Here is a 22,946-nt window from a genome sequence, read left to right as displayed (position 1 = left end):
CTAGTATGAGAGAGGTAGTTGTTGACTGCTTAAGCTTAAAGGTAGAGATCCATGAGTCTTAATGGGAGACAATGTGAAATTTTGAATAAATATAGGACATTTTATGTAGGAAGAAATTGGCCAGCGAGTCGCCAAAGTTCTGGGATTCAGACAAAGACTGTGAGCATGCCAGAGGAGTCATACATTTATGGGGATGTATGACGTTAAAACGCATACTTTTACAACGCATACCGTTACAACGGGACTTTTACAACGCAAATACTATTACAACGCATGTATTTACAACGCATTTTTTTACAACGCAGGTACCTTTACAACGCATACCATTACAACGTAAGTATTGGTAAGTATATATAATTTTTTTAATTGTATATTATTTAAAATTATTTTTATTTAATGTAATTGTATTTAATTTAATTTAATTTAATTTAATTTTATTTAATTAATTTAATTTATATTTATTTTTATTTTATTTTTTTCTTGTACCCCTTTATCTAAAATTCCCAAAACTGACCCTGAACCCTAAAAATACCCCTTTACCCAAAAACCCAAAACTGACCCTGAACCCTAAAAATACCCTTTTACCCAAAAACCCAAAACTGACCCTGAACCCAAAAAATACCCCTTTACCCAAAAACTGAAAACTGACCCTAAACCCTAAAAATACCCCTTTACCCAAAAACTGAAAACTGACCCTGAACCCTAAAAATACCCCTTTACCCTAAAACTGAAAACTGACCCTGAACCCTAAAAATACCCCTTTACCCAAAAACTGAAAACTGACCCTAAACCCTAAAAATACCCCTTTACCCAAAAACTGAAAACTGACCCTGAACCCTAAAAATACCCCTTTACCCAAAAACCCAAAACTGACCCTGAACCCTAAAAATACCCCTTTACCCAAAAACCCAAAACTGACCCTGAACCCTAAAAATACCCTTTTACCCAAAAACCCAAAACTGACCCTGAACCCTAAAAATACCCCTTTACCCAAAAACCCAAAACTGACCCTGAACCCTAAAAATACCCCTTTACCCAAAAACCCAAAACTGACCCTGAACCCTAAAAATACCCCTTTAAAAAAAAACGAACATATAACATTTTAAATATAATTATATACTTACCAATACTTACGTTGTAATGGTATGCGTTGTAAAAGTACCTGCGTTGTAAAAACATGCGTTGTAAATAAATGCGTTGTAATAGTATTTGCGTTGTAAAAGTTCCGTTGTAATGGTAGTGCGTTGTAAAAAATGCGTTGTAATGGGTGTTTACCCATTTATGGACTATATTAACACCACGTGTGCGGCGCATTTGCCCGCTGTGCGCTGAAGTTTTTAAAAACCCGCGGTTCATGATGAGCTCAGCTCGTCATGAGCGTACGAGAGGTGTACCTCATGGCGAGCTGAGCTCGTCATGAGCATCGAAGGGGTTAAAAAGGTCTTTGGAAGAATTACCTGCATGGTCGATTTGGTTGATAATAAAACTACGCCTGGCTGTTTTAATGTTGCTGTGGTAGCAGGCCAGTGCTTGTTTATACAAATCCTTGTCTTGCGGTCTCTTGCTCTTTACGCCAGCGACACTCTAGATTCTTGCAGTTTGATTTTTCTGTTTTTAACTCTGGTGTAAACCAGGGCGCCGAGTGTCGGTGATGGATAGAACGGTAGGTTTTATGATGGACGGTTTTATCCAAAGCAGCCGTCAGAGCCGAGTTAAAAGACTCCAGCAGCTCCGAGACCATCTGATTATTGTGTGGCATGTTCAGATGGAAAGCTTCCTGAAAGGCTGCAACAGTGAGTTTAGGCCATTGTCTGTAGTTGTCACATGCTAATCTCCTGTTCCTAGTATTAAACAGGGGATGAGAGGACTGAAAATCCAAAAAGATTAGATGATGATATATCCACGTGAGAGATAGTGGAGCCTTACAATCCAACCAGTCAGAGCTGGAGAATAATAGATCAAGTGTATGGCCAGCTATATGTGTGGGATCTATAATTCTTTGGGAGAGTCCTAGTGTCTCCAGGTCCGTTAGTAGCTTCATTACTTCCGGGTTGGCAAGGTCCTCCTCATTAAAATTAAAGTCGCCAAGGAGTAGGAATTTCTTTGAAGCTAGGACATATCTGGCTATTTTTCCACCAGCTGTTGACTAAAGTCAGTCTTTGACCCAGGGGGGCGATATATCAAGGCTCCGATCCAACTATTCCAACAATCAGTCACCTCCGATTAGACAGGTCATGAAGGGACTCAAAAAGGCACTACGAGGCGCTGGAGCTCCGGCCCGCCCACTAGCCCATTGCAATTGATTTTCTAATGCTAAATTGTAAGAGATCATGTGGTGAACCAGCCAAATTGTCATCTTAGTTTTTGCTGTGGAACATTTGTATTATACCCAAAGACCCCAGGGAAATATAGAGAGTTGTTAGTTTATCCCAAGGTAAAAACCTTGAGACGCAATGAATTTATGCCGCGGGGCATAAAAAACCTAGCCCTACTGGGTCATACAATATTTATCAAATGTGCCATAATGAAACCAGATATTCGAGGAAAGCATGGTTTACTGTTCTAATTCAAACCTTCAAATATTTGGGCAAAGCATTGCTTGTGAGCAGAAACGTTTTAAGGCATGGGCAATTTGGGCTTGGGCCCAGGGCTCCAGCCTTAGGGGGCCCCCCTTAGAGCCAGTTAGATTCTGCAGAGAGTCTTGCTCTGATGGCATGCAAATAATTCTTAAACAGATTGTTTTAAATACCATTTTTCTTTAATGTATTTTTAATGTGGGGGTTTTGGAGGGTCTGTTCCAGACATTCTGCAGAGAAATGTGTTTATGTTTAATGCAGTATCCATAGAAAAGCTTGATTTAGATCAAAACTGAACCTCACATATGAGAAAATCCAAGTTGTCACAGGGATTATTTGTATTAATATTAATGAGCTGCTGCTGTGTTACAGTATTGAAAACACACATTATTATCCATGAATATTAGAAGCAAAGCACATTTAAAATGAATAGCAGTGGGCCTGTGGACTGTCAATGACCTGGCCAAAGAGCCATGAAAGAGCTGAAATTAGATCATAAATTCAAAGATTTTCCAAACAGGGTGCCCCGAAAATACTTTGACCCAAGGCCCCCAAATCCTTACGATGTCCCTGCTTGTGAGCCATGCTGTACTTTAGGCAAAGAGTGATAGTAAAATATTGCATGTAGGAAATGTTTTTGCACGTGCATAAGGAGGCGGTGCATTGGCAGAGAGGGAGCCTTGCCAACAGTGCCTGACAAGCAGTGTCTTTTGAACCTCAAAGAGGCCCAGAGAGCAAGGCCTGCCCTGCCTTAGTTACTGTGACTGTTCGAGTTTATTTTGGCAGTAATGCTCAGACTGTAGACCTAGATTGATTCTAGTGCGGAAGTAATGACTGTCTGTCAAGCTTTGTGGTTGGGCAACGTAAGAGGAGAAACAGGATGCTACAGAGTTAGCCATAATGTAGGTTGACCAGAATTTTGAAGCCAAAAACCGGGACATTTCACAAAAATAGAAGAACTACTAGTTTACTTAAAGCGAGCGCACAGAATGACAGCGCTCATAAACAGAGAATTACAGAACAGGCAGTAAGAACACACATAAAATGCAATTTTTAAAACCAGTAGCTTGCCTGTTAAATTAACTTGCTTTCTTGAAACAACTGCTAACTATCCCTGTTTTGCAAAAAATAAAAAAGCACCCCCTGTTGTTTTCAGTCGACCCTCTCTAAAAACAGGGACAGGAGCTAAATTTCCTGAAATCTACCAGAACAGCTGCTGAAAAATTGAGACTGTCCTGGCAAATCCGGGACGCCTGGGTCACCCTACCATAAAGGCAGCGTGGTGGCAAAATCCGTAGGTATGGAATTTAGGGGATAAAAGTCCTTAAGTTTCATATCACCAGAAAAATGTTTAGACATATACAGGCACATGCATCAAGAAATGAGTTTGCGATTCCTTATTTGCGATTTTTAAGGAATCGCAAATAAGGAATCGCAAAACGCGATGCATCACTAAAATTGCGATTAATTAAGGAATCGGTAAAATTCACAGAAAATCTTGCGATTTCTTTTTTTGGCGAAAATCGCAATTTGCGAATTCGCAATTTGCGAATTCGCAATTTCCGGGGTCGCACTTTGATGCATGTTGATGACACCAGAACCAGGAAGTGTGCTCTCCAAGCCTCATTTTCAGTGCTGTGGCTCAGGGAGAGGAGGGAGATGGCTCTGGGAGCACAGGAAAGTGAGAGAGAGGGAGACTGAGAACACCTGCAAGCAACTGAAAAATGGAACCATAACATACAGCACAGGACAGCCAAAGTTCAAGGAAAAGAAAAGTTAAATTTTCTGAAAAAGAAATAGAAACTCTCATTGAGGGAGTAGTGCACAGCAATGACAAGCTTTTTGGAAAAGCTTCACTGAAGGTACCTGAGCAGGAGAAAAGGAAGATATGGATTAGGATTCAGAACAGAGTCAATGCCCTTGGGGTGACTCACCGTACCACAGAAGAACTGAAAAAAGATGGTACGACCTGCGTAATTGGGCCAAGGCGCGCATTGCAGACCGATTGAAGGAGGCAAATAAAACTGGAGGGGGCACACCACCAGACACTGGAAACACTCCCATGGAGGAATTGGTGGAGTCAACAATCCAGCCTGAAGCTGTTGTTGGAGTCACGCAGTTGGACACCTCAGGAGCTGCACACACGTCTGAAGGTAAGAGGAATGCATGTTCACATTGTCCCAATTACAGAAGTCGGGATGTCAGCTCAGCACAGCGTAAGCGCACACTGTAAAGCATGTACTACATTACCATTACTATGGGAAGTGCATCATGGGAGTTGTAGTCAGGGCAAGCAGTAATAATGACAAACACACACATATGCTACAATAAACATTTCCAATAGTGTAGCAGATGTTCAAAAGAACATTAAATTTATTTAATTACAACTGTGACCTAACCTCACAAGCATACATTAATGCTGTTTTGCACTGTTTAACCTCACAGATGCAGAACGTGATGAGGCCGGGGATATTGAGGATCTGGAAATGCACCACAGCAACAGTTCTGAACAGGAGAACACACCAGCTCTGCCAGCTACACATTCACGTGTACCTCATTCCCGTAGGTCACCTGTCCCAACACTGCTTCCCATGGAGTCAGATCATGAGTCCAGTGCTGCACCTGCGGTCAGTGTCCGTCCAAGAATTAGCGCCACAAGTACACCAACGCAGATGCGGAGAGGCAATCGCAGAGTGCAACGGAGAAGTCGCAGAGCACGCAGGCCACAGCAGGTTGAGCAGACAAATCAGGTGTGGGGTGGCTTGGAGGGACAGATGCTCCGTTCACATCGCCTGCAGGGCAAGAACACCCGATTAGTGAAGGATGAAATTGCAAAAATGTCAGCCAACATTGCAGTACTGGCCAGTAGTGTCCAGGAACTGACAAAGGTCATGCAAGAGGGGCAAGCATCACACAATAGACAGCACCGGCAACTAATGCAGCAGCTCAAACAGCAAGGAAAGTCTAACAATAGGCTTGCAACAGCCACAGCACTGCTGGCGGGTAGATCTGTTACAATGCAGACCGAAATGTGTCATTGGAGTGGAGATGTTGCAAAAGCTCTAGATCAAGTTACTAATGCCGTAGAGATGATGAATGCATCTACTAGCGGAGTGAACACGACTGCACAGGATGAAAGTAGTGAATGTGCCTCAAGCCTAAGCAGTACAACAATGCCAGTTGCAAGTGCAGTGAGACGCAATACACGCAGCGCAACCCCATCCACTGCCAACGTAAGGCATGAAGATGCTGCCGCAGACAGGCGTCTGGGTGTTCGGGGGGGAAAGCGCTAGGCTCTCATGCACAATATGTGCCACAAATGGTGACTTAACCATTGTTACTATGTGACCTATTCAATGACTTTCAAGTAATATTACTTTAAATTCATAATGTTTTTTTGCAAGACTCTGGAGCCACTAGTCACTCTTGAAGTTTGCTGCAGTACCCTGGTCACAATACCTTTACATAAAGTTTACTTTGCATTGCATGTCCAGTGTTTGTGTCATCATTACTCACCTTAGAAGTAATTCTGTGTAATCTCCAATCGGTGCCTGCGCCCTTCTGCTGCGCCTGATCCTTGTTGGGCAGGGTGTGGTTGCACTTGCTGGTTCCCATCCTCTGAGTCACTGTCAGACAGCTCCATTTCCAAACCTCCCTTTGTCGCAATGTTGTGCAGCATGGCACATGCTGCTACTATTTTGCAAAAAGGGGGTGGTGATGGACAGAGTATCTGAGTTAATCAGAACACTCCTACCCAGTCAACAGATCAGGGCTTGATCCAGCACCGTTTTTTAGCTCACTGCACCATCCCAGTTCAGAACCTGGCTATATGCAAATTAGTCTGTCCCTGGCCCAGTGCATCATGGGAACAGGGCAGACCAAACTACCAAGCCAATTCTTCACTGGAAAGGAAACAAGCTGCCGGGGACCGGTTTCTGGCATTACAGCCGTCTTCGGCCCGGCTAGCTTGAATCCTGATGGTGCAATGAGCAAGGGACTCATGTCTGAGCATACCCTTCCACACTCATGGTGGCTCAAATAATTACAAAAAGGGGGTGGTGATGGACAGAGTATCTGAGTTAATCAGAACACTCCTACCCAGTCAACAGATCAGGGCTTGATCCATCACCGTTTTTTAGCTCACTGCACCATCCCAGTTCAGAACCTGGCTATATGCAAATTAGTCTGTCCCTGGCCCAGTGCATCATGGGAACAGGGCAGACCAAACTACCAAGCCAATTCTTCACTGGAAAGGAAACAAGCTTCCGGGGACCGGTTTCTGGCATTACAGCCGTCTTCGGCCCGGCTTGCTTGAATCCTGATGGTGCAATGAGCAAGGGACTCATGTCTGAGCATACCCTTCCACACTCATGGTGGCTCAAATAATTACAAAAAGGGGGTGGTGATGGACAGAGTATCTGAGTTAATCAGAACACTCCTACCCAGTCAACAGATCAGGGCTTGATCCATCACCGTTTTTTAGCTCACTGCACCATCCCAGTTCAGAACCTGGCTATATGCAAATTAGTCTGTCCCTGGCCCAGTGCATCATGGGAACAGGGCAGACCAAACTACCAAGCCAATTCTTCACTGGAAAGGAAACAAGCTTCCGGGGACCGGTTTCTGGCATTACAGCCGTCGACGGCCCGGCTTGCTTGAATCCTGATGGTGCAATGAGCAAGGGACTCATGTCTGAGCATACCCTTCCACACTCATGGTGGCTCAAATAATTACAAAAAGGGGGTGGTGATGGACAGAGTATCTGAGTTAATCAGAACACTCCTACCCAGTCAACAGATCAGGGCTTGATCCATCACCGTTTTTTAGCTCACTGCACCATCCCAGTTCAGAACCTGGCTATATGCAAATTAGTCTGTCCCTGGCCCAGTGCATCATGGGAACAGGGCAGACCAAACTACCAAGCCAATTCTTCACTGGAAAGGAAACAAGCTTCCGGGGACCGGTTTCTGGCATTACAGCCGTCTTCGGCCCGGCTTGCTTGAATCCTGATGGTGCAATGAGCAAGGGACTCATGTCTGAGCATACCCTTCCACACTCATGGTGGCTCAAATAATTACAAAAAGGGGGTGGTGATGGACAGAGTATCTGAGTTAATCAGAACACTCCTACCCAGTCAACAGATCAGGGCTTGATCCATCACCGTTTTTTAGCTCACTGCACCATCCCAGTTCAGAACCTGGCTATATGCAAATTAGTCTGTCCCTGGCCCAGTGCATCATGGGAACAGGGCAGACCAAACTACCAAGCCAATTCTTCACTGGAAAGGAAACAAGCTTCCGGGGACCGGTTTCTGGCATTACAGCCGTCTTCGGCCCGGCTTGCTTGAATCCTGATGGTGCAATGAGCAAGGGACTCATGTCTGAGCATACCCTTCCACACTCATGGTGGCTCAAATAATTACAAAAAGGGGGTGGTGATGGACAGAGTATCTGAGTTAATCAGAACACTCCTACCCAGTCAACAGATCAGGGCTTGATCCATCACCGTTTTTTAGCTCACTGCACCATCCCAGTTCAGAACCTGGCTATATGCAAATTAGTCTGTCCCTGGCCCAGTGCATCATGGGAACAGGGCAGACCAAACTACCAAGCCAATTCTTCACTGGAAAGGAAACAAGCTTCCGGGGACCGGTTTCTGGCATTACAGCCGTCTTCGGCCCGGCTTGCTTGAATCCTGATGGTGCAATGAGCAAGGGACTCATGTCTGAGCATACCCTTCCACACTCATGGTGGCTCAAATAATTACAAAAAGGGGGGTGGTGATGGACAGAGTATCTGAGTTAATCAGAACACTCCTACCCAGTCAACAGATCAGGGCTTGATCCATCACCGTTTTTTAGCTCACTGCACCATCCCAGTTCAGAACCTGGCTATATGCAAATTAGTCTGTCCCTGGCCCAGTGCATCATGGGAACAGGGCAGACCAAACTACCAAGCCAATTCTTCACTGGAAAGGAAACAAGCTTCCGGGGACCGGTTTCTGGCATTACAGCCGTCTTCGGCCCAGCTTGCTTGAATCCTGATGGTGCAATGAGCAAGGGACTCATGTCTGAGCATACCCTTCCACACTCATGGTGGCTCAAATAATTACAAAAAGGGGGTGGTGATGGACAGAGTATCTGAGTTAATCAGAACACTCCTACCCAGTCAACAGATCAGGGCTTGATCCATCACCGTTTTTTAGCTCACTGCACCATCCCAGTTCAGAACCTGGCTATATGCAAATTAGTCTGTCCCTGGCCCAGTGCATCATGGGAACAGGGCAGACCAAACTACCAAGCCAATTCTTCACTGGAAAGGAAACAAGCTTCCGGGGACCGGTTTCTGGCATTACAGCCGTCTTCGGCCCGGCTTGCTTGAATCCTGATGGTGCAATGAGCAAGGGACTCATGTCTGAGCATACCCTTCCACACTCATGGTGGCTCAAATAATTACAAAAAGGGGGTGGTGATGGACAGAGTATCTGAGTTAATCAGAACACTCCTACCCAGTCAACAGATCAGGGCTTGATCCATCACCGTTTTTTAGCTCACTGCACCATCCCAGTTCAGAACCTGGCTATATGCAAATTAGTCTGTCCCTGGCCCAGTGCATCATGGGAACAGGGCAGACCAAACTACCAAGCCAATTCTTCACTGGAAAGGAAACAAGCTTCCGGGGACCGGTTTCTGGCATTACAGCCGTCTTCGGCCCGGCTTGCTTGAATCCTGATGGTGCAATGAGCAAGGGACTCATGTCTGAGCATACCCTTCCACACTCATGGTGGCTCAAATAATTACAAAAAGGGGGTGGTGATGGACAGAGTATCTGAGTTAATCAGAACACTCCTACCCAGTCAACAGATCAGGGCTTGATCCATCACCGTTTTTTAGCTCACTGCACCATCCCAGTTCAGAACCTGGCTATATGCAAATTAGTCTGTCCCTGGCCCAGTGCATCATGGGAACAGGGCAGACCAAACTACCAAGCCAATTCTTCACTGGAAAGGAAACAAGCTTCCAGGGACCGGTTTCTGGCATTACAGCCGTCTTCCGCCCGGCTTGCTTGAATCCTGATGGTGCAATGAGCAAGGGACTCATGTCTGAGCATACCCTTCCACACTCATGGTGGCTCAAATAATTACAAAAAGGGGGGTGGTGATGGACAGAGTATCTGAGTTAATCAGAACACTCCTACCCAGTCAACAGATCAGGGCTTGATCCATCACCGTTTTTTAGCTCACTGCACCATCCCAGTTCAGAACCTGGCTATATGCAAATTAGTCTGTCCCTGGCCCAGTGCATCATGGGAACAGGGCAGACCAAACTACCAAGCCAATTCTTCACTGGAAAGGAAACAAGCTTCCGGGGACCGGTTTCTGGCATTACAGCCGTCTTCGGCCCGGCTTGCTTGAATCCTGATGGTGCAATGAGCAAGGGACTCATGTCTGAGCATACCCTTCCACACTCATGGTGGCTCAAATAATTACAAAAAGGGGGTGGTGATGGACAGAGTATCTGAGTTAATCAGAACACTCCTACCCAGTCAACAGATCAGGGCTTGATCCATCACCGTTTTTTAGCTCACTGCACCATCCCAGTTCAGAACCTGGCTATATGCAAATTAGTCTGTCCCTGGCCCAGTGCATCATGGGAACAGGGCAGACCAAACTACCAAGCCAATTCTTCACTGGAAAGGAAACAAGCTTCCGGGGACCCGTTTCTGGCATTACAGCCGTCTTCGGCCCGGCTTGCTTGAATCCTGATGGTGCAATGAGCAAGGGACTCATGTCTGAGCATACCCTTCCACACTCATGGTGGCTCAAATAATTACAAAAAGGGGGTGGTGATGGACAGAGTATCTGAGTTAATCAGAACACTCCTACCCAGTCAACAGATCAGGGCTTGATCCATCACTGTTTTTTAGCTCACTGCACCATCCCAGTTCAGAACCTGGCTATATGCAAATTAGTCTGTCCCTGGCCCAGTGCGTCATGGGAACAGGGCAGACCAAACTACCAAGCCAATTCTTCACTGGAAAGGAAACAAGCTTCCGGGGACCGGTTTCTGGCATTACAGCCGTCTTCGGCCCGGCTTGCTTGAATCCTGATGGTGCAATGAGCAAGGGACTCATGTCTGAGCATACCCTTCCACACTCATGGTGGCTCAAATAATTACAAAAAGGGGGGTGGTGATGGACAGAGTATCTGAGTTAATCAGAACACTCCTACCCAGTCAACAGATCAGGGCTTGATCCATCACCGTTTTTTAGCTCACTGCACCATCCCAGTTCAGAACCTGGCTATATGCAAATTAGTCTGTCCCTGGCCCAGTGCATCATGGGAACAGGGCAGACCAAACTACCAAGCCAATTCTTCACTGGAAAGGAAACAAGCTTCCGGGGACCGGTTTCTGGCATTACAGCCGTCTTCGGCCCGGCTTGCTTGAATCCTGATGGTGCAATGAGCAAGGGACTCATGTCTGAGCATACCCTTCCACACTCATGGTGGCTCAAATAATTAAAAAAAGGGGGTGGTGATGGACAGAGTATCTGAGTTAATCAGAACACTCCTACCCAGTCAACAGATCAGGGCTTGATCCATCACCGTTTTTTAGCTCACTGCACCATCCCAGTTCAGAACCTGGCTATATGCAAATTAGTCTGTCCCTGGCCCAGTGCATCATGGGAACAGGGCAGACCAAACTACCAAGCCAATTCTTCACTGGAAAGGAAACAAGCTTCCGGGGACCGGTTTCTGGCATTACAGCCGTCTTCGGCCCGGCTTGCTTGAATCCTGATGGTGCAATGAGCAAGGGACTCATGTCTGAGCATACCCTTCCACACTCATGGTGGCTCAAATAATTACAAAAAGGGGGTGGTGATGGACAGAGTATCTGAGTTAATCAGAACACTCCTACCCAGTCAACAGATCAGGGCTTGATCCATCACTGTTTTTTAGCTCACTGCACCATCCCAGTTCAGAACCTGGCTATATGCAAATTAGTCTGTCCCTGGCCCAGTGCGTCATGGGAACAGGGCAGACCAAACTACCAAGCCAATTCTTCACTGGAAAGGAAACAAGCTTCCGGGGACCGGTTTATGGCATTACAGCCGTCTTCGGCCCGGCTTGCTTGAATCCTGATGGTGCAATGAGCAAGGGACTCATGTCTGAGCATACCCTTCCACACTCATGGTGGCTCAAATAATTACAAAAAGGGGGTGGTGATGGACAGAGTATCTGAGTTAATCAGAACACTCCTACCCAGTCAACAGATCAGGGCTTGATCCATCACCGTTTTTTAGCTCACTGCACCATCCCAGTTCAGAACCTGGCTATATGCAAATTAGTCTGTCCCTGGCCCAGTGCATCATGGGAACAGGGCAGACCAAACTACCAAGCCAATTCTTCACTGGAAAGGAAACAAGCTTCCGGGGACCGGTTTCTGGCATTACAGCCGTCTTCGGCCCGGCTTGCTTGAATCCTGATGGTGCAATGAGCAAGGGACTCATGTCTGAGCATACCCTTCCACACTCATGGTGGCTCAAATAATTACAAAAAGGGGGTGGTGATGGACAGAGTATCTGAGTTAATCAGAACACTCCTACCCAGTCAACAGATCAGGGCTTGATCCATCACCGTTTTTAGCTCACTGCACCATCCCAGTTCAGAACCTGGCTATATGCAAATTAGTCTGTCCCTGGCCCAGTGCATCATGGGAACAGGGCAGACCAAACTACCAAGCCAATTCTTCACTGGAAAGGAAACAAGCTTCCGGGGACCGGTTTCTGGCATTACAGCCGTCTTCGGCCCGGCTTGCTTGAATCCTGATGGTGCAATGAGCAAGAGACTCATGTCTGAGCATACCCTTCCACACTCATGGTGGCTCAAATAAGCTTGTTTCCTTCCCAGTGTAAGAATTGGCTTTTGTAGTCTGGTCTGCCCTGTTCCCATGATGCACTGGGCCAGGGACAGACTAATTTGCATACAGCCAGGTTCTGAAACTGGGATGGTGCAATGAGCTAAAAACGGTGTTGGATCTAGCCCTGATCTCTTGACTGGGTGAGAGTACTCTGCTTAATTCAGAGACTCTGTCCATCACCACCCCTTGTTGTAAATTATTTTGTCCACCCTAAGCGTGGAAGGGTATACTCAGATGTGAGTCCCTTGCTCATTGCACCATCAGGATTCAAGCAAGCCGGGCCGAAGACGCCTGAAATGGCAGAAACCGGTCCCCGGAAGCTTGTTTCCTTCCCAGTGTAAGAATTGGCTTTTGTAGTCTGGTCTGCCCTGTTCCCATGATGCACTGGGCCAGGGACAGACTAATTTGCATACAGCCAGGTTCTGAAACTGGGATGGTGCAATGAGCTAAAAAACGGTGTTGGATCTAGCCCTGATCTCTTGACTGGGTGAGAGTACTCTGCTTAATTCAGAGACTCTGTCCATCACCACCCCTTGTTGTAAATTATTTTGTCCACCCTAAGCGTGGAAGGGTATACTCAGATGTGAGTCCCTTGCTCATTGCACCATCAGGATTCAAGCAAGCCGGGCCGAAGACGCCTGAAATGGCAGAAACCGGTCCCCGGAAGCTTGTTTCCTTCCCAGTGTAAGAATTGGCTTTTGTAGTCTGGTCTGCCCTGTTCCCATGATGCACTGGGCCAGGGACAGACTAATTTGCATACAGCCAGGTTCTGAAACTGGGATGGTGCAATGAGCTAAAAAACGGTGTTGGATCTAGCCCTGATCTCTTGACTGGGTGAGAGTACTCTGCTTAATTCAGAGACTCTGTCCATCACCACCCCTTGTTGTAAATTATTTTGTCCACCCTAAGCGTGGAAGGGTATACTCAGATGTGAGTCCCTTGCTCATTGCACCATCAGGATTCAAGCAAGCCGGGCCGAAGACGCCTGAAATGGCAGAAACCGGTCCCCGGAAGCTTGTTTCCTTCCCAGTGTAAGAATTGGCTTTTGTAGTCTGGTCTGCCCTGTTCCCATGATGCACTGGGCCAGGGACAGACTAATTTGCATACAGCCAGGTTCTGAAACTGGGATGGTGCAATGAGCTAAAAAACGGTGTTGGATCTAGCCCTGATCTCTTGACTGGGTGAGAGTACTCTGCTTAATTCAGAGACTCTGTCCATCACCACCCCTTGTTGTAAATTATTTTGTCCACCCTAAGCGTGGAAGGGTATACTCAGATGTGAGTCCCTTGCTCATTGCACCATCAGGATTCAAGCAAGCCGGGCCGAAGACGCCTGAAATGGCAGAAACCGGTCCCCGGAAGCTTGTTTCCTTCCCAGTGTAAGAATTGGCTTTTGTAGTCTGGTCTGCCCTGTTCCCATGATGCACTGGGCCAGGGACAGACTAATTTGCATACAGCCAGGTTCTGAAACTGGGATGGTGCAATGAGCTAAAAAACGGTGTTGGATCTAGCCCTGATCTCTTGACTGGGTGAGAGTACTCTGCTTAATTCAGAGACTCTGTCCATCACCACCCCTTGTTGTAAATTATTTTGTCCACCCTAAGCGTGGAAGGGTATACTCAGATGTGAGTCCCTTGCTCATTGCACCATCAGGATTCAAGCAAGCCAGGCCGAAGACGCCTGAAATGGCAGAAACCGGTCCCCGGAAGCTTGTTTCCTTCCCAGTGTAAGAATTGGCTTTTGTAGTCTGGTCTGCCCTGTTCCCATGATGCACTGGGCCAGGGACAGACTAATTTGCATACAGCCAGGTTCTGAAACTGGGATGGTGCAATGAGCTAAAAAACGGTGTTGGATCTAGCCCTGATCTCTTGACTGGGTGAGAGTACTCTGCTTAATTCAGAGACTCTGTCCATCACCACCCCTTGTTGTAAATTATTTTGTCCACCCTAAGCGTGGAAGGGTATACTCAGATGTGAGTCCCTTGCTCATTGCACCATCAAGATTCAAGCAAGCCGGGCCGAAGACGCCTGAAATGGCAGAAACCGGTCCCCGGAAGCTTGTTTCCTTCCCAGTGTAAGAATTGGCTTTTGTAGTCTGGTCTGCCCTGTTCCCATGATGCACTGGGCCAGGGACAGACTAATTTGCATACAGCCAGGTTCTGAAACTGGGATGGTGCAATGAGCTAAAAAACTGTGTTGGATCTAGCCCTGATCTCTTGACTGGGTGAGAGTACTCTGCTTAATTCAGAGACTCTGTCCATCACCACCCCTTGTTGTAAATTATTTATTTATTTATTTTTTTTTGCTACTATTTTGCAGCATTGTTCAGGATTGTATTTCATTGGTTCTCCGGTCTTATGGAGTCGTCTAAATCGGCTCTTCAGCAGCCCAAATGTTCGCTCTATCACGTTCCTTGTAGAAATATGTGCTGCATTGTATCTCCTTTGTGCGGCAGTTGCAGGATTGCGATATGGTGTCATCAGGTAATTTCGTAAGGCGTATGCCCTGTCACCTACATGTGAGGGATGAAAGGCAGTCAGTTCATGTTTGACATTAAGATTTGTAATAGTAATGGAATGATGTATTGCACATATTTACCTAGCAAATGTCCCTCTCCAAAATCTCCCCTTGCTAAACGGGTCTGAAGGCCACTTTGCCTGAAGATATAGGAATCATGTGCACTGCCAGGAAATTGTGACACAATGTCCGTTATAATGTTTTTGGCATTACACACACCTTGAATATTTAGGGAATGATAACATTTCCTATTCCTATACAAATATTCCTGTGCTGCAGGGGGACATATTGCCACATGGGTGCAATCTATGCAACCCAGTACTTGGGGGAAGCCTGCTATTTGGTAAAAATCCTGCTTTGTCTTAGCAATTTCATGGGCTGTGTTAGGGAAACTTATGTGTGAGTGTATCCGCACCATCATGGCATCAAGGAACGATTTCAAAATTCGTGACAAGGCACTCTGCGACACACCTCCTGCTACAGCAATGACCCCCTGAAAACTGCCTGACGCCAGTAGATGTAGGCAACAAAAAATCTAAACATGCGTTGGAATTGCATTGGTCCTATGAGTCTGTCGTTGCAGGATGGGGTCCAATTCATTGATTAAATCATGTATCATCTGGGCATTCAGTCTATACTTATCATATATCTCGTCCTCCTGCTGTCCTAGCAATGTTATGCGGACTCTGAAGATGCGTTCATTGATTTGCCTCCCTCTCTGTCGCGCAGCTTGCAGCCTCATCCTCCTCGCCATCAGGTACAGCCCGGCCATTTTGACTTCTGGGACCTCATTGTGGGTGTGTTTAAATCACTTTCTTTGGCTCTTCAGCTGTTTCAGGATTGCACTCATGATTACCGCCTGGTTCAGTCCCTTCTTAAATAGCCATAGCAATTTTGCGATTTCTGAGAAAATCGCAAATTGCGAATTTTCATGCATTTCAAATGCGATTCCTTATTTGCGATTCTGTATTTGAGAATCGCAAATAAGAATTCGCAAGGGTTTTCTCAGATTTTTTTGCGATTCCTTATTTTTGCGAAAATTACATATTTTCGCAAAAATTAGGTTCATGCATGGGAAATTGCGATCGCAATTGCGGTTTTTTTGCGATTCGCAATTTTTGCGAGTTCTTAAACGCTTGATGCATGTGCCTGATAGATCCCACCTCTTCTGTATTTCAGCGAATATTTTTTGCCCATCCTTCCATAGGTCAGGTCATTAGTCATTTGAAAAATGTATAGCGACTCAACATATTATTTAATTCATGTTTAACCACATTCCTATTTGCTCACTAGAATATGTAAATAGGGTCTCAATACTAGTACGCCGATGTTTGGGGGAGGTAGACTTCATACTGAAGCTCAAACAAATAACAATACTGGGGTTTCATTAAATCCAGAGGTGCTGCAATAATGGATATTGCTGTTAAATCCTGAGAATCCAATCAGAAAATAGGCATTGGTAATTTCGGGTTCGATTCTCCGGTAATTCCTCTTTCTCTGGTGCAGTTTCCACAAAAGCATTCACCAGCTGTAATCTTCAGAGCAAACAGGTTCATTTTGTTTCTGCTGACCTTGAAAATCCATATGGGGCTCATAACAGGGTAATTGTCCCTTTGGAAGCTCTGGTGTACCAATAATGAGGTCCATAGATACTTTTCCAGCAAAATTCATGTACAAACCAAGCACACGTTTCTTTCATTTTTTCAAAAATCACTGTCACTGTATTAAACATAACTCTGTGCTGGTTTTTTTCATGTAACTTTTAATAAACTGGCCATTAACGGTGCTTTAAAAGTTGCATCTGCATGCAATGTGTTATGTTTTTTTTGTACGTTTGCTCCTTTATAAAACAGCATTCCTTTTGATTACCATGCATCTGCAAATTGTTGCGACCTATGATTGTATTTTAATGCTGTTTGCTCAGGTGGGAGCTGTCACTTATGATGATCTTGTATATGTACCCATATAATATGCACTAGACTTCGCCTTTAGTAGTAATATACATATTTGAGAAATAATCTGTTGTTTTAACAGCTTGATAACTTTTGCTGGCACTGTCTGCATCTCTGAACACACAATAACCATGTGGCTTCAATGTTTTACAGGTCGGTACGCTGTACCAAGCATAACTGGAAGCTGGATGTTAGCACCATGAAATACATCAACCCACCAGAGAGCTTCTGCCAGGATGAACTAGGTATTGTACTCTTCATGTATGAGACTTGCACCCTGATTAAGAGTTAGGTGGCGATGGACTTTTGGAGAAGGACTTAAATCCGATTCACTCCCCCTTGAAGCTATTTATAACAAGGGCAACTGGAATTATGTGATTTTGCGGCTGCAATAGTTTCCCGCACAGTGGCATTGGCCACATAATCCATAATCTGCTGCATAATCTGCAGATTTGAACAAAAATAAAATTGTGTTGCTAACTCAAATATATCAAAAGTTACTAAAAAGGGGTGACAAATGTTACTGCGCAGTGGAAGACCCTTCACAAAGGCTGACATGCCACCTTTTTGTTGCATATTGCTGCAATTGGATGTCAAACATTTTCCCAGATAATGTTAATTTATAAAAAAGACAAAATAATGAGATGATACTATCACAAATTATGCTAAATAATTTGCATTGTTTGCTACATAATGTAGTCCACCCTGCTGCATTATCTGCCACCCCTGCATAATTTCAGTGACCCGTCTTCTAGCAAAGAGGTCACTGTGAGGGATTTCTCTTTCTTGCTAGAATACATTATAAGAGGGACACAGAGCGAGTCTGAGCCTCTGCTAAAGACATATTTTAAAAAGTTGGACTTGAAAATGCAATGTTTCAGGCACTCTGATAAACCCAGATGACCTGCTCAATGTAGTCTTTGGATTTAAGAAGCTCTGATTCAATTTATGGAAAGATGACCTTAGAGATAGACTTGGAGGATCAGTTTTGGGTGTTTTCATGTGATTAAATTGTTGCATTCAGAGGTAGTGGGGTTAACGCAAGCCCTAAGTTAACTACTCAATTACATACATTAATACTTTCTTGGTTAATACATTATTGCAGTAATGATTGCATTTATATAGCTCTTACTAATCCTGAAGAGGTGACGAAGCACTTTTCGACGAGTAGCATGCTACTCTGGAACATAAAAAGGATTAGTGGTGGATCAGTATAGGGAAATAGGAGTTAATTTGAGCATTGACGTGCACGTTTGTCAGTTGGATTGAATAGTATAAAGGAGGGATAGAAGAGGAAAGAGTCTAGGAAGTGTTATTTGGAAGATCATAGTAATAGGATGAGGTTTGGGATGAGAAAATAGGAGAGATGGAAGAGGGATGAATCTCTAGAAAGGGATTAAGGTTATCATAGTAGTAAAATGAAGTTTGGGATGAGTCATAGGAGGAATACGTGATGGAAGAATTTAGAAAGGGTTGTTTGGGAGATCATAGTAGTAAAATGTGATTTGAGGTGAGCCAATACAGGACAGAGGGAAGTGTCTAGAAAGGGTTATTTTGGACATCATTGTAGAATGATGATTGGGCTGAATCAAAGATTGGAGGTAGAGGATATATTGAGAGAGGTATAGTGTGAAACATAGAATAGTGCATTGGAGAGAGTCAAAAGTTATTTTTATTTCTTCTACAGTAGGAGTAAAGTAATACATGTATAGATACATAATTACATAGATAGGGTATACATGTATAAGGAAGGTAAAATATCGAGATTTAAAGTTATATTGTATAAACTCACTTTCAAGTATTGCTGTACTTGAAGCCAATTTATTTATGTATTTCTTAAAAAAATGATTTTTTGAAAATTTTAATAAAAGTTTATATTTTCCTCAGTATTTCAATTGTGAAGCACTTGCTGATAAAATAGTTATGATATCATTTGCATGTTGTAAATAAATAAAACCCATTAGTGTCTACTCAAATAACTTAAAACTATGCAGTGACCTACATACACATTAAGCTTAGAAATATATCTATATATATAAAAACAATTATACATATATAAACATTTATACAAATATATATTTACCCATAAGTAAAATATACATTTTAAATATACATTTTATAAAGCCTGTTCTATCGACTCACTGTATGCCGCAGCTGCGAGGGGCCAGGACTCCAACCCTCAGCCTGACAAGCGGCCCCTGCGCCGCCGACGTAATATCCGCAGCGCCAGGAGGTGCTGAAAGTTCATTGAGGGCTCCCGCAGTGTGGGAAGCCCGTCCCATTGACTCACCATTTGCCGCAGCCGCGGGGGTCCAGGACTACAAGCCCCAGTCTGACAAGCGGGCCCTGTGCCGCCAATGTAATCTTCGCAGCACCGGAAGGCGCTTAAAGTTCATTGAGGGCTCCCACAGCGCGGGAAGCTCATTCCATCGATTCGCCATTTGCCACAGCGGCCAGGACTACAAGCCCCAGCCTGACAAGCGGCCCTTGCACTGCCAACGTAATCTCCCATGTCGCCAGGAGGCGCTTAAAGTTCATTGAGGGGTCCTGCAGTGGGGAAGCCCATTCCATCAACTCACCATTTGCGGCAGCCATGGTGGGACAGGACTACAAGCCCCAGCCTGACAAGCGGACCCTGCATCGCCAACGTAATCTCTGCGGCACCAGGAGGCGCTTAAAGTTCATTAATGGCTCCCGCAGCACGGGAAGCCCTTTCCATCGACTCACCGTTTGGCGCAGCTGCGGGCAGCCAGGACTACAAGCCCCAGCCTGAGAAGCGGCCCCTGCACAGCCAACATAATCTCCGCAGCCCCAGGAAGCGCTTAAAGTTCATTGAGGGCTCCCACTGTGCTGGAAGCCTGTTCCATCAACTCACCATTTTCTGCAGCTGCGGGGGGCCAGAACTACACTCCCCAGCCTGACAAGCGGCCCCTGAGCCGCCAATGTAATCTCCGCAGCATCATTAGGTTCTTAAAGTTCATTGAGGGCGCCTGCAGTGGGGGACATTCATGGGCATGCCCAGGCCGCCCCTGGGCTAAGCACGGGCCAGGGCAGGCCCATCTGTGCCCCTCAGCGGCAGGAGGTGGCAGGGCAGGGCCACCCCCCATAGATTTATTTCGGGACGAACATCAAAATGCAAGTACTGCATAGTTTGACTTTTTGGGGATCAATTGGGAATGTCTCTGGTGCTTCCCTCTTCTCTTTCACCTCGATCAAATGGATATTACAATGGGAAAGAGGAAGGCTTCCGATAAAGGTATGGGACCGGGTAGCACTAGGAGAATCCCGCGACACGCCGCAGAAAATTGCACACTAAGTAAAGTAGATGAGCTAATAGAACAAGTTGAGGTCCTCCTAGCCTCCAAACTAAGATCAATTGGCCCAAACTGTAAGGTAAGGCAAAGGTAGCTCACATAGGGAGTGCTGTGGGGTGGTGGGGCGGGGAGGGGCAGGTGGGGGCTAGTAAACTCGGACATATACGACGGAACGTAATAATCACTTTCCTCCATTCCGTCGTATGTCCGAGTTTACTACCCCCCACCCTGACCCTCCCCCACCTGACGTACCATAAAATAACGTAAAGGCCATACTTATCAATAGCCCAATACCAATTACCAAATAACCAGTCAGTTGGCAGTGTAGAAATTTCAATTGTTTATTATACAAAATAATCTACAGAGGAGACTCTCCCATCCTCACCCCTCACGGTGCGTGGAGAAGACTGCTGGCTTACACTCAAAACGATACATATATACTTTAGGCTGGTACATGAAGTCGTCGTACATGGAAAAACACTACTTGGCTCTTGGCCCTCGGAAAGGACATATATATATAGCACACATGGTTAGTACAAAGCTCTGCTTTAGTTATTATTGGGAGGGTCAAGAGGGGTGACTCCCTTTTGTCTTGGTGCCTAGGAGTGCAAGCACGGCGCCTTCAGGAATGCGCTTATCGTACCCAAAGCCAGATGCGACCTTGAGTCCAAGCACAGGGAGAGAATAGCGTGTATTCAGCTTTTTCCAGCAAATCAACTAAGCTAAGGCCTGACAACCATTGGAAGGCAACACGTGATCACTGTTCGTGTCTAGCGCAGACAAGAAAAGATGGCGTCTGCATAGTTTCGGCCTACTCGATGCAAGCAGAACACACAAACAGCATATACCCTTACTAACTAACAAAAGAAGTTATAGATTAAGCACTATGCATACCTCTATACTAGGAATATATAGATACACCATGCTAACACAATATATATGTACGACCCATACCACTAACATAAGGGAAATCAGATATTTTTTATCCCTCACACCCCACCTCACCGCCCGCAGCACGCCCTATGTGAGCCGCCACTGAGGAGAAGGAAAAAGGGAAGGAAAAGGGTGTAATGGAGACTTGCCCTAAAAACTCTAACAGAATAGCATCCTACTTTGGAACTCCGTCAGGGCCACTCCTAGCTACTACTCTCAACACCGAATCCTCACATAAAGTGCAACAGGAACACTGCATCCGCCAGCCGGTAGACCCCACACGAAATAACGAAGACCACTATGTTATCAATGTGAACTGTTCAAACAAATACTCTCCATTGGACAATCAGGAGGCAGCAGGAAACCATATCCCACATCCATCTAGGAGGTAGGACACCATTGCGACAGATGCCCCCGAGATCACCTTGGACCTAGCTGATCAACTGATCGCTCTCAGGGGTGAAATTAAATCCCTAAATGAGAAGATGGAAAGGATGGCAAATCTGTTGTGTGGAAAACTGGACACAGTTACAGCTTTGGTCCAGGGATCAACAAGACCACGAGAAGGGAGGATATAATTAAGGTCAAAAGGTTTACTGCAGAGTGGGACCACATTGGAGTGGCTTTCAGGGATGCTGCACTAGCAGAGGGACTAATTGCACTAGAATTGCAATTTTGACCATATACCGATCTCCAAATAACTTTAAAGATGAACCCTCCCTGTTATACATTGGATGCAGTTGACAAAAGCCAACAAAACCGGCTCTCTTGTACTGAGAAGCATAACCCTAGAGATCTTCCCAGCCCCTCAATTACCTCAGACATTGACTGACTTACTATTAGCATTTCCGAATCGTGTAGTGTAACTCCAACATCGCACCTCATAGTAGATGAAGGGACCCACTCTCATTTAGCTGTGGATACAGATAGCACTGCAGGGCATAGGGGTCCTATCACAAGCTATGCCAAAGGGGAACAAACAACCTTACAGGGAGAACCCACTCAGACCACCTTGGGCTCCTTGGGATCAACAGAGGGTGACTGCCTAAAACGATTATCTTGGAATGTAGCAGGAATCAATTCTAAACTCCCTGATCCTGAGCGGGGAATGTATATCTATTCTCATCATATCATACTATTCTAAGAAACATGGGCCATCGTACCAGTACTTCCCCCAGGTTTCGTCGCTTTCTGCAAAAGGGCTGTCCCATCTTTTGCTGGGCGGCCTTCAGGTGGCCTCCTAATATGGTTAAGGTTGGACTTGTTCCCCTTAGTTAAAATGATCCCTACCAATTCTAAAGACCTACTCGCCCTCCAAATAAACATCAATATCCCATTGGGTCCTAGACAAATAACCTTAGTAAACATATACATCAGGTCAATATCACCTAATGTGCAATCCCCCACTGTAAGCAGTTTAGAAGGCCTCCTGGGACAGTTTGCCCAGAAAGCCCTAAACATTTCAGCGGGTGACAAAAATAACTGCATCCCTCTATTCATTGGGTGTAGACACCCGGAAACATCACAATCACGAGTATATAAGAGACTAACAAAAACTACAAAAGTGGGCGCTCAAATTGCGGAGCTCATCAACGATCATGGCCTTGAAATTGTAAGTGGCAACACAAAATCTGACTATCCCCCTCGTACCACGTGTAAAAGAGGCTTTAGTTCATCTAGAATTGATTATATATTACTGGATAACGATCTATGGCCAGACCTGTGTGATAAGCAAGT

At 45.3% G+C, this 22,946-nt stretch overlaps 1 protein-coding gene across 1 annotated transcript in view; it reads left to right on the top strand.

The window, feature by feature from the left end:
* The window catches only part of LOC144829101 (cytidine monophosphate-N-acetylneuraminic acid hydroxylase-like), a 694,590-nt gene that overhangs the window by 243,513 nt on the left and 428,131 nt on the right, over nt 1–22,946 (top strand). Inside the window, exon 3 of the mRNA XM_078687905.1 lies at nt 17,116–17,207. Within this exon, the coding sequence (XP_078544031.1) occupies nt 17,116–17,207 (92 nt within the window). The remainder of the gene's footprint in view (nt 1–17,115; nt 17,208–22,946) is intronic.

This window comes from Lissotriton helveticus, chromosome 4_1 (assembly GCF_964261635.1).
Source record: "Lissotriton helveticus chromosome 4_1, aLisHel1.1, whole genome shotgun sequence".
In the NCBI taxonomy this organism is placed as follows: domain Eukaryota; kingdom Metazoa; phylum Chordata; class Amphibia; order Caudata; family Salamandridae; genus Lissotriton; species Lissotriton helveticus.
Note: the sequence above shows the minus strand (reverse complement) of the source record. Positions and strands in the feature narration are given on the sequence as shown.